The sequence below is a fragment of the Paroedura picta genome, chromosome 11 (genome assembly GCF_049243985.1).
Source record: "Paroedura picta isolate Pp20150507F chromosome 11, Ppicta_v3.0, whole genome shotgun sequence".
NCBI lineage: Eukaryota > Metazoa > Chordata > Lepidosauria > Squamata > Gekkonidae > Paroedura > Paroedura picta.
In genome coordinates this window covers 16,479,882-16,492,413 of record NC_135379.1, presented here as the reverse complement: position 1 = coordinate 16,492,413, position 12,532 = coordinate 16,479,882, and the positions used below count along the sequence as shown (strand labels likewise).

Genomic DNA, 12,532 nt, shown 5'->3' with positions numbered 1-12,532 from the left:
TAGCTGGTGTTATCCTTATGCATAACAAAAGCCAAATTTTGTTGATACATCATGTAATCCAGTCAAATTCCTCTTCCCCCACCCTTTGAAACAACAAAGGTTCCTTCAGAATTTACTCTGAAATAAAGTACAGCTTTGCACATTATCTAAAAGTCTACTTAAACTTTTAAGCAAATTTATGTCAAAGTACAGCATGTAGTGAGGGTTTTTTTTTTTTTGCTTCTTGTAATATGTTACAAAAATCAAGAGATGAGTTCCAGACCATGCTAACAAAATACAGTCAGTAAAAATTAAATCCCAGTGTTTTAAGCAGATTGTACTTTGTAATACTGACATCTACAAGATTGTAACAATACAGCAGATAACTTTGGATTTTTCTAAAATAAAACAGTTTAGTTGCAACTTGATTACATTATACATACAATATACAATTCCTCTAGATCAGACACACAAAGCATATGAAATTCCATTGAATAGCCCAAGTTCTGCAGGCTAAGATTTTGCTGTTTATGTAATCTAACGTTTGGATCCAAAGATGGGGCATACATGCTTTGGAAGACTCATGTATACAACTTTGCTTTGCTTCTTTCTGTTCATAAGAACGTAGTATTTAGAGTTTGGCTCTTTTAGTTACTGTGGATGGGCTTATAGCTAACACTTGTGTATCTAGAGCAGGGACAGTCAAACTGCAGCCCTCCAGATGTCCATGGACTACAATTCCCATGAGCCCCTGCCAGCAAACTCATGGGAATTGTAGTCCATGGTCATCTGGAGGGTCGCAGTTTGACTACCCCTGATCTAGAAGGATGATCAAAGGCTTAACAAGGAGGAAAAAGTTGGGACCAATTATACTGATCCATGCAAAAAAAGAAAAATTAAATCCCTGTAATCCATTTTATTAGAGCCAGCCAAATGACCAAAAATATTGTGCAAACTTGTGAGTTCATCAGAATGCTTCAGCAGATGCTGAATGGGCATGCTGCTTTGCATCCTGACATGAAGGGGTAAACAGCAGAGAGTCGTCTTACTGTAAAATTGCTTTCTTTCTTTAGAACATTTGTGTGCTGCCTCACATGACCAGCTCAAGTGGCTTGCAACTAACACTGTAAAATAGATGGAAGGAAATACACAGGGAGAAGAAAAGAACTAGAAGGGCTTACAAGGGTGCAAACTCTATTTTAGCAAATGTGCTGAGCAGCACATAAAGCAGAGTAGTCTAAATTATGTCGATGAAACAGTTCTCAGGCTAGGAGCCTTCTATAAAGCAGCGGGGAAAAAGGAGAAACCTGCTGCCTTAAGGAGACTAAAGTAGATGAAAAGTGAGCCTCTTAAAGAATGATTCCGAAATAAAGGACTGCAAATTCCAAATGTCTCTCAAAAACCAGGCAAGAAGCCCAGTTCTCTTTGAAGGCTAACATTAAAAGGGAGCACTTGGCATTCCTTGTATGCACAATGGCTGAGATAAATTTAGGATCACGCAGAAGGTATTAGTCAATGGAAGTCAACAATCGTTTTACCTTTGGTAAACATGGACCAACATAATTGGCTACAACACTTTTCTAGTTTAAGGTTAATCAACTTCAGCCTGTCAGCAGGATGTAACAGACTGATGAGGCTAGCTACTCCAGTCAGAAACCACAAAGGAGGCAAAAAATTACAATATGCTCTTGAGCACAAATGGAGAACATTAGAGTCAGCAAAAACTAGATTGCAACGCATACTTTTGAGGGATGCTAGGTAGATGGTGGGTAGCATCTTCAATTTAAATACGTTTAAGCAAACAAACATTAATCTTAACCCCTGGAATACTGTCCATGCTATGACTAGCAGTGGCTCACTCAAGTCTCATATAGAAGTCTTTTCTGTCCTTATTACTAAAGAACCTTTTAGCAGTAGATGCTAGGAACTGATTCTTGGACATTTATCACACACCTTGGAGATGGGGTTTAGAATACCAGACTAGTTTATACCCTGAAAATCATCTGGTTTTATAAGGGGATAGGGCATGCCTGCAGCAAAAACATCAATGAGACTCTCCCCCATGTACATGTTCATTCTTTGGATCTCCACTGAAGAACAATAAAGAATTAGAAGATGCTCCTTAACTTTTAGCAAAAGTTTGCATTTGCTAGCAGAACCCACTGGATTGTGCAAGTAATTAGGAGGGTTTTTTAATATTAATCACCAACGGATTTCAATTTGCTCTTTAAATATTGAGTAACTGAAGGTTACGTAGTAGGTAAAGCAGAGTATTTCAAACAGAAAAATCTAATCATTTTATTAACCATTATACTAATCCTTCCAAATACGTTTGTATTTGAAATTGCTTTATAATGAAGTGAAAGTAGCAGTTATTGCACAAAGGAAAATTTAAAACTAAGAACGTAATGCTTCCCAGCCCTCTTAAAGACCACTTTGGGTGGGCATGTTTATTCTAGTTTTAAAAGCAGGCTTTAGATAAAAATACTCACAGCAGGCATCTAAGGGCTGGTTCATATATTCCAGGTTAATATAGTTGTCTAAAAACATGTCTCCGTAGAAGGGTTCCATATGGGAGGAAACTCTGGTATATATCCAACCAAGCAGTTCTTCTGATGAAATATTTCAGCTTGTGGCAGATTTCTGATGATTTCCCCCAACAATCCAGCCTCCCACTTGGACTCTACAATGTTCCTGGTGGCCTGTTGACCCTTATGGGGTAATGTGGGTTGCAGCGACAGGGGGAAATAGGAAGATCCCACACTGTAATAGGGATATCATGATTTTTTTCAAAAATCCTGTTGGGCAGTCAACCTTATCTTGCTCAACACTCACAAACACTGTGAGTTGATCAAGGAAGTGTGCAGTTGGTCAGAAGCCAACTCACACCTGATTGGTGGGATTAACTGAAAGTCATGTTCTGATCCACTCTCTCTCATCAGAACAGCTACACAGGAGAAAAAGTTTCTTTTTCTCTGCAGTTGGGGGAAAAGGAAAGGAAATCATGTGGCTTCTGACTAACCTATACTAAAGCTGTTACATTTTGGTAAATCTGGGAGACCGCAACATTTCCAGGATAAGACATGAGTAGAATCCGACTTCCAACAGATCTTGGAGTTGGTTTCTGATTCCACCTCCCCCTGTGTTTAGTGCACGGCAAATTTTCCCCACTAGGAGATCAGAAGCTGATCCTAGCTGATAAGGGAGTTGGATTCTGATGGCTACAAGTTGGCTATTCCTGCAGATATACCCAAACAGATGGCAAACAACTAGAGAGTCCATTAATTATATTGAAACTCAAATGACTGGGAACATTCCTCACCTGGCATCATGACACTTTGGAGAAGAAAGTACTAACATCTATGTATGATAATGGCAATCTCTTTATCAGGACCATGTGACATATGAAGCAGTCCTTAATCAGTATGGAAACAAACTCCCCACTTTATCAATGCAATAAACGCTCTTCAATATGTAGAGATTTTCAGGTTTTAAAACAGTAAAAACAAAAATTAGCAAATAAAGTGAAACTGACTTGTGTGTATTAGGGTGGAGTACAAGCAAACCAAGGCAGATGGTTTCTTTTGGCACTTTAGAAACCAAACAAATGATTTATGCTTTAAGTTTTGAAAGCACTGGCCATCAATTTTGGGTGTGGATGCCAGAACTGAGAGAGCCAAGCAACTGTTCAGCTTATGTGTATCCATATTTATGTCTCAGCAGGACTAAAAGCAGCTCAGTGGAGGGGAAAGGGGAGACAACTTTTAAAATGAAAAACAGCAGACATGAAAAATTAAAGGACTCCTAATGTTTCTCTTATCATCCAAACAGCAAACCTGGAAACTACATTTGGGAGAAAATGATTGTGGAAATAAATGTAATGTTCAGTTTCATCCACAGATCTACTTGTGAGAGTCTCTAGATTGGGCCATTAGATTAGATTCTATGATTCCTTTTTGCTACATGAGAAGTCTTAACCTCCAGAATCTACTAGTTCCATTTAATCTGTGCTAGGTTAAAGTGAAGGGCAGCATCTGTCCCAAGTTCACCAAGTTAGCTTCATGACAGGGTCTTCCAGATCCTAATCTGACACACTCCTAGATCTTCCATCTCTCCAGTATCCTAATCTGACACATTTATTATACAAAACATGTGCTCAGTGGAATAAAACTTCTCATTAAACAGAAGGGAGTTGCAGGATCTGAACCTATTCTGTTTATATTCATGTCTCCATAAGCCACTGTACATTGGAAAGCCATTTGTTATTTTTGGTTTTTGCTTAAGCCAATTGCTTTCCCAACAGTGTTTCCAATAATAGCTCTTTCTTACCTAATCAATGGAACTAATATTCCACATGGCCACACTTGGGACACAAACAGAAAAGACTGATCTTTCTGCACACATGAGAAAACCTCTATGTCTGCAAACCCCCCCCCCCGCAAAAAAAAAACCCCTCAAATTCTAAATTTTTGGGGTCCCCCTGAAAGTGACCCCTGCAAATATAAATGCATTGTAAGGCGAAAGCTTCACAAAATAATAGAAGCATCACCTGTACCCTTATGAAAGGAGATCCCAGTAGTTACTAGGCAACCACAACAATATTGCCAGCCTTCAGCCCTTAGTTTTGTTTTGTTTTTTCAGTAAAAATGATGAACTTTTCCAGGGCTACTTTGGCCTCACATGATACTCTTGCAAGTGGGGTGAAAAAAGAGGATGAAAAGCACTAATTGAACAAGAACATTGGAGCGAAATGGTGAGAGGAGGGAAAAGAGAGACAAAATATAGTAAGCAGTGAAAGGAATTCCCCTCTTCCACAAGCCTTGAAGGTCCACCGCTTGTCTCTTTTAAATAAGAAACAATGTGTTTCCGCTGTATCAAATGAAAAGGATATGTCCAGTTTTCTGTGCTTTTCCTTTTAAATCAATACAACAGTAGAAGTTCAATCCTTCCTCTTTCGTTAACATGTACGTTTAAGCAGCAAACTTGAAACAATATATATCTGTACTATTCACATCTGAAGTACCACGCATGTAATTTGTACATGAGTATTAATACATAAGTATAAAAGATACCTTAAGTGAACTCCCTCAGAACATTTCCACCTCAGCAATACATATATCAGAGATTATAGGAAAACAAGGTGTGTTTTTTCCTTTCTCGTTATTCTATTTTGTATTATTTCACACTATTTAAAGGTATTTAAATCCTTCATTGCATTGGATTTTGAGGGCAGTCAAAAAATTCTGAGCATACATAATACATCAAACATCATAATTCCAGCATAATACAAAGTTTAAACAAAACAAAACCAAATCAATAATTAGTAAACTGCCAACTATTAAAAATTCTCTAAGCAAATGAATATCTGAAATATTTCAACATCCCAAGAGGAATATTTACATACTTGCGGATATTTGGATTCAAGCAGTAGATATATTTCTTGACTTACACTCATACCCAGAATATCAAATATTAATTCCTATTTTCCAGGTTGGTCTAACTATTACTATATTATGTCAATGAAACACTGACCCTCATCATAAAAATAATATTTCAAAACAGATGCTATTATTTGGCACTAAGAATCAAGCATTTACCAAACACGATGGTGAAATTTAACCATATAAATTTTATCTGGAGGTGTGAAAAAATTAAAAATGGTATTCTGGGGGGTTCATTGAACAACTAAATTGATATTTCCCAGTATGCCTGAATCCCAGTACCAGTAGGTATTCAAATTTGGTAAACATTTGAGAATCCTGCATTTTTTCAGCTCCATTATACCCTATGGGGACCATTAGTCAATGGTCCCTATGGGGCAGGGGTGGTCAAACTGTGGTTCACCAGATGTCCATGGACTACAATTCCCATGAGCCCCTGTCAGCATGAACATCTGGAGAGCCACAGTTTGGCCACTCCTGCTATAGGGTTTAAAAGAATATCAATTCAGGGATATCTGGTGATCTGTGGGGGCTGGGGGTGTTTTAGGCAGAGGCAACACATTTGAAGCATAGCTACTGATACCTCTCCTCTACCCCGCCATTTCAAAAACATTGGACCAGAGGCCCCTTTTCTATGCGCCCTCAAAGAAGCATCTCCATTGCTTTCAATGGAAAGGAAGAAATCATTTAAAGGGGAAATGGTCCCTTTAAATGCCCTTTTCAAGCCATGAGTGAATTCAGAAGGTGCTGAAAGGGCTTGCTGCTCTTATAAACAACTTCTGCAAGTGACAAGTTCACCCAGAAGACATTTAAAAGGACTGTAATTCCTTTAAATGCCCTTTAAAGTTAACTATCCAGACATTTCGGATAAGCAAGTTCAGGCATAGTCTATATCTGACTGAAAGAATAGCTGGAAAATACCGCTAAGGTATTTTGGGGCTATTTTTTTGCTCAGATATAACAATTGCATACCCTTAATATCATTAATGTCCCTTTCATATCAGGTTGTGATATTGTTTTTCACTTTGAGAAAACAAACAATTACACATGCAAAACGCAGTGAAATCACCTCATAGGAAGAATTACTTATGAGCATTGGAATCAGCCCTGAATCTCTTTTACTTGGCTTCCAAGCCCTTACCCAAATACAGTAAAACAACCTTAATTTTCTGAATAAAACAATGCTGACAATACTATGGCTACCATTACCTGGGGAAAAGGTAAGAGAAAAAACACTCTACTTGCTGCTGAGCAGAAGTTTATTTTGTCTCTATTAAATAATAATAGAAATTTAGAACTTTCTGTTCTACACATTAATCTTCACATCATTCTTCTAGGGAAAATAAACAAAAGACTGTTTTCTTGAAAGTTAAGGAGCACAACTCTCTAAGAGAGGGTTAAATACACTTCCATTAGATAATGAAAAATGGGGGGGAAATACAGCGGCATTAGTATACCTTCAAAATAGCATATCAGCCATGAAAGGTCACCATGCCCTTAACATCAATTCATCTTTCCATAAAAGATGCTGTATACCTTAGTTAAAAAAATATATGTATCAAGCTATCAAAAGAAGTTTACTTCGTGTTTCATTTTACTCTCTGATCTTGATTAAATAAAACTGAGTCAATTTTTCTTTGACAGAGATAAAAACAGAAAAATTATCATAAAAAATTATAGTGTTTATTTAATTATTTAATTCTGGGCTGACCATGTAGAAAAATATATTCATTCCGTATTTCCTTTTTCATTTTCCTTTGAATAGTATAAATGCAGGGCAGAAAAAAACTGACATTCATACTGAAATCTTTGCACAAACAGAAGTTGACTCCCAGCTGGTAAGGATCAGGAAAATGTATCAACAAGTTGGAATACAGGAACTGCTTACATAGAAATGCAGTGAATTTATGGATAAATTCTGATTGCTTGTAAGTAATATATTTGCTCAAAGCATTTCCCAGATGTTATGATAGAAGATTTAAAAAAACTGAATTGAAGAACCCTTTTAAAGAAATACTTTGTTATTCCATTAATGCTAATTGCCTTTGTGCAATATAGTACTTTATAAATGCTGTAGAATAAAATATTTTCCACGTTTTGTGATGGTAAAGTTCCTAGGAGGATGCCATAATGCAGTGATTTAAATTCATAGGCATGGAAATTTACTAGTTAGCTTTATCTACATATTTCCCATTTATTAAGCCTCAGAAAAGTCATACTGCTAGCCATCAGGCCCTAAATAAAAGTCCATATTTGTGCTATAGCCCCTACACACACATCCACGCCCCATTGCTATGCTGCTACAAGCAAAGTGTTTTGCTATCACAAGTTTCTGTATTGTAAAATTGCCAAGTCAGACTGTTGACAAAAGAAAATAGATCATTGTTACTTGTAAAGTGCTTTGAAGATAGGCATTTCTATATAAACACTGTTAATACAAGGGAAAATATAAAAGGTTGGCATAAACAAAATATAAAAGATAGGCATTACATGCATCCAGAAATTGTCTCCAGCTGTGCAAAAAGGCACTGCTATACCATAACCAGTGTTTTGGGAAGACTGACAAGAGCTGGGAGAACAAATGCAAGCAAACGAAAGTTTCAGAGAAGGATACAGTAGACTAGATGACTGTGTGTTAGGAAACCTTCACCGTTAAGGGTAAGATACAAGTTGTTTTAAGGCTGCCTGGCAGTAGTAAGCAACTGTTGAGCACAGCATTCATCACGACAAAAATATCTGAATGATTCAATTCACTTGGGCTTTTAATGGCTTGAACCTTAACAGCAAAACTATGGTCTCTTACAATTTCAGAGTCACACAAATGAAATATAACAGCTGCTTAGGGTTATAACTTAAAAGCTAACTACAGCCTGCAATAAAGGCAGAATTATATTGGGGAGCTAACTGATAGAAACCTCGACGTGATTAGAAGCACCAGGTTTCCACTATTTTTATAGATAAATTTAAGCAGCATATTTTGGGAGATCAGTGCTTCTTCTGTTCCTTAGAGGGCCTGTTGACTTCAGCGTATGAGCACAGATGGTTACATTGATAGGGAAGTAAATGAAGGTGTCGTCTTAAAAGTACTTCTGTAAAGACTAAGCAAATCAGAATCAAAGCTTGGGAGAACTAATGGTATTAATTAACAAACTCAATATAATTTGCTGGAAGCATTCCAGTTTTTCCAGTTCTCTGAACAGTACCATACATCCAACCGTCATCAATTGGTTGCACATTGATGATGTAGTCACCATCCCTGAAGGAAACTTCATCTTCATCTTGGGCACTGTAGTCATACATAGCCCTGTATGTTCTCTGTTGGGGGGAAAGTGAGGGGGGCGTCCATTAAATAGGTAGTAACAAGAACAGCTGTTGTGCTAACTACCCCCCTTCCCCAGAAAAAAAAACCCAAACAGCTTATCTCCCATATGAAACTGTGTTGGTAACACTGCTTAGCCAACTTCCAAATTGCTGAAACTTTCCATAATATAAGGTCAAGAATACTTAGTTAGGGATATCACTCTAAGTACAGAGTTCTGCTTATTAGAAATTCCATCAAATATAAGTTACTTGCTCAAATAGAACTTATCCAGTAGGAGAGAAAACAGAATGATATGAACAAGCACACTATATCAATTCCATATAACAAAACTAGATCCATAACAGCATTTGAATTAGGCCATGAGACATATAAAACAATAGAGATGGATTAAGACTACAGTAATGTGGGCCCTACTAGGGATTGTCACAAACCAGAAAACCGAACCAAAAGCTCCAAAATAAACCAGCTGGTTGGGCCAGTCTGTTTCACTTAAGAGTGGTGGAAAGTGAAACGAATTGCTGAAATGGCTGCCAGCTATTTAAACCTGTTTGGTGGGTCTGTATTAAAACTGTCCATTTTGCTCCCCCTGCTTGGAATGCAAAATGGATGCAGCCATTTAAACCAACAGCTGATGGGTGGATCACCCTGCTTGGCTGCTAGGTTTAAATGGCCCAAACCGGGAAATATTCAGGGGAGGCACCATCCCTGAACATTGACTCGAGGGCATGAACTGTACCAAATTCCTGATGAATTTTGCCTTGGGAACCAGTTCATGCCCTCCCTAGTCCCTAAGTCCCACACCAGCGTTCTTGCCCAGTTATGGTGACCCTGTAGTATTTTCAAGGCAAGAGATGAACACAGGTGGTTGGCCATTGCTCCCCTCTGTATAACAACCCCAAATTTCCTTGGTGGTCTCCCATCAAAGTACTAACCAAAACTAACTATGCTTAGCTTCTGAGATAGGCCATTCCAGTTAGGCTAATTTTATGTATGGTATTCCTCATGGCTATTTCTTAAAATGTTCACCAGAATGATGCAGTTAGATGTGTTAAACAGTAAGCAACAAAGATCTGCAGTACGTATCTTTGCCAATACAAATACAGAAGCTATAGCTGGCCACTAACTACTGTGACATATTGTTTTAGGAAAATACTTGTGACAATACTTAATTATTTACAGAAAGCCTTTAGTAAGAACCAGAGATATGATTACTTCATAGATTCATTTTGTTTAAATTATTTCTGGCGTATTTAAATCTTTCATTAATTACCTTGAACTAAAACATAAACCCACTTTCCAGACAGAGGACAGGAGCATCATATAGATATTGATCATCAAATATTGGAACCCCAAGTTAACATGGTCTTCATTTGGGGCTATTAAAACATCAGTAGCTGTTGTTTTGTTAATATTAACAAAAACGGCTTGGATCGTTAAATCAAAAGTTAATTTCCCTTGATGATGTTATATGTGATTAACATATCTGAAATGGAAGATGTGAATGTTATACAGATTCATTTTATTAGCTTAATATATTAAATGTCTATGGTAAATTAGATTTTGTAAGCAAATTCTGTTAGAAACAGGCTTCTAGATGTTTGCGTAGTCTCATTACATCCATGTTTATTTAGTTTTGTTAAAATTAAAAAGAAAGAAAAATGTCTGAAATTTTGTGAACATAATTCAGCACTACATTTATTACCCCCTTTCTGCTGTTGAGGGAAAAAAAGTCATATGTGTTTTACGCTTCATTACACAACAAGATTATAAGGAAGAATCTCCATAGTCATTCAATTAACACTGAGTTTCTAGTTTCCCCTCACACAGCACCTGGGTTATGTAATTGAGAATTACACTGCTCTAAAGTCTTAAATATGATCCTTGAAAAATCTTAATAAAGTATTTAATAAATTATTCTTTATTAGATGAAGCATCAGAGAGGATAAAAGAAAGATTTTGATCAGAGGAAGTACAACTGATATTCATTTTTGGCATAAATCACTGGTGAAGATTCACTGGGGAATGGAACATAAATAAGGGAATGAAGTACAGGCTCCATTGGTTTCAATGGGCTTTGTGTAGTACAATTTCCTACTTGATTGTGTCCTCAGTTATTTCAGATGGAATCCCATCAAAACGTTTGAGAGGTTCATCAGAAAGGTTTGGATAAAGACCCCTTTTTTTGCCTGCTTTGCCCTCGCATTATGAATAGGATGTTTAAATTAAATAGGCTGTTACACCTGATTGGCTTTGTTTGGTACCAGAGTAGCCTTTCCCTACTTGGGAAAAGGCAGAGCAGCTGTGTTATCACAAAGCAAAGGGGAACATAGTCCCTTCCAAGGGCTCTTTGCTAGTTCCTATTTCCCCCGGCTGTTCCTCATTGCTTTGCATAAGCAGAAACCTAAAAAGTGCTAGAGCTCCTAGTTATAAAAGCACCTCATGAACTCTTGTGACACCTCTTGATGAACTTGTTTGTTTGTTTAGCGATGTATATACTGCCCCTCTCGAACATTACCATCTTGGGCCGATGAACAACAAATTGGATAAATTGTAATAAAACCAATAAAATTTACATGAGACTAAAACTGAATCAATAAACTTTAAAATCACAGATGGAACCACTGTCAACACCAACAATAATTACTGAGATTGATAGTAACAGGAGGGCAGCTGTACTCCTGATCATTCATTTTGCTCTTTAGGCAACATATTCCTAAATGACGAGAGAACCACATTTTAAAAAGTAGTTTTCAGTTTTTTAAAAGGAATTAATCATTCAGCCAATACTCACCAAGCTAGCGGAATGTGGCTGCGAATGCATTGACCTCATAGATGACATGCTGGTCTGGTGCATGTAACCATATCCTTGAGGCTGAGTTTGTTGATATGCCCCAGGAAGCACAGGTGCTGCATGAGGAAGAAACACAAGCATAATACTGCTATTAGAGAGCGCCCTGGGACTCCTTGCGTAAAGTGGATATCCCTCCCCCATCAGAAAGGCAGTCAGATCTGCAGGAATTGCAGTGTGTTGAAAGAAACTTTTGTAAATGATGCCTAGGCAGAACAAATGGGAGAAACTACAAAAGAGAATACCACAACCAAGTACATGCATGCCAGACCTAGTAGATGCAAGACTACATTGTTACACTCATGTGGTGTACTTTCAGGGGTAGTCAAACTGCGGCCCTCCAGATGTCCATGGACTACAATTCCCAGGAGCCCCTGCCAGCAAATGCTGGCAGGGGATCCTGGGAATTGTAGTCCATGGACATCTGGAGGGCCACAGTTTGACTACCCCTAACTTAAATTAACCAGCACTGCAACTCCCACCACCAGCAATCCCCAATAATTCCTGTCCGGGGAGGGGCTGAAGAAGCATTATAATAAAGACTCCATAACAGCGGAGTTTCTCCCTTACACATTAGCCAATTTTTTAATGTTGATTTTTCTAGCAACAGAAAAATACATGTCTTGCTTGCCATCAGATATTAAAGGGACATCTCAATTTTCAGAAACCCAACGACTTAGAGATACACATTCCAAATACAAAACATGGTCTCCCTCCTGTTGTCAGAGGCAGATGGGAGCAGGAAAATTATTCAGCCTGAAGGCTTAAAACTGAGATGACAAGACATAGCTTTAAATGGCCTGTAAATATAGTCATGCAGAACAAAAGATTGCAATGAATATTTCATGGGTCTATTTAAGCACAACGTGAAATCCACTTTAGAGTGCAGACACAATAACAAGCACACTTATTAGTGATCCATGTATATTCATTTATAAAAAT

The 12,532-nt window shown here is 37.7% G+C and overlaps 1 protein-coding gene across 9 annotated transcripts in view; it reads right to left on the bottom strand.

Annotated features, from left to right (window-relative positions):
• Positions 1-8,164: 8,164 nt before the first annotated feature.
• Positions 8,165-12,532, bottom strand: part of NEBL (nebulette) — a 119,202-nt gene continuing 114,834 nt past the window's right edge. For all 9 annotated transcript variants that reach the window (XM_077303894.1, XM_077303895.1, XM_077303887.1 and 6 more), the window contains 2 exons: positions 11,534-11,649; positions 8,165-8,735 (listed from right to left, as the gene is read on the bottom strand). In XM_077303894.1, coding sequence (XP_077160009.1) covers positions 8,559-8,735; positions 11,534-11,649 — 293 coding nt within the window. In that variant the 3' untranslated portion in view covers positions 8,165-8,558. The remainder of the gene's footprint in view (positions 8,736-11,533; positions 11,650-12,532) is intronic.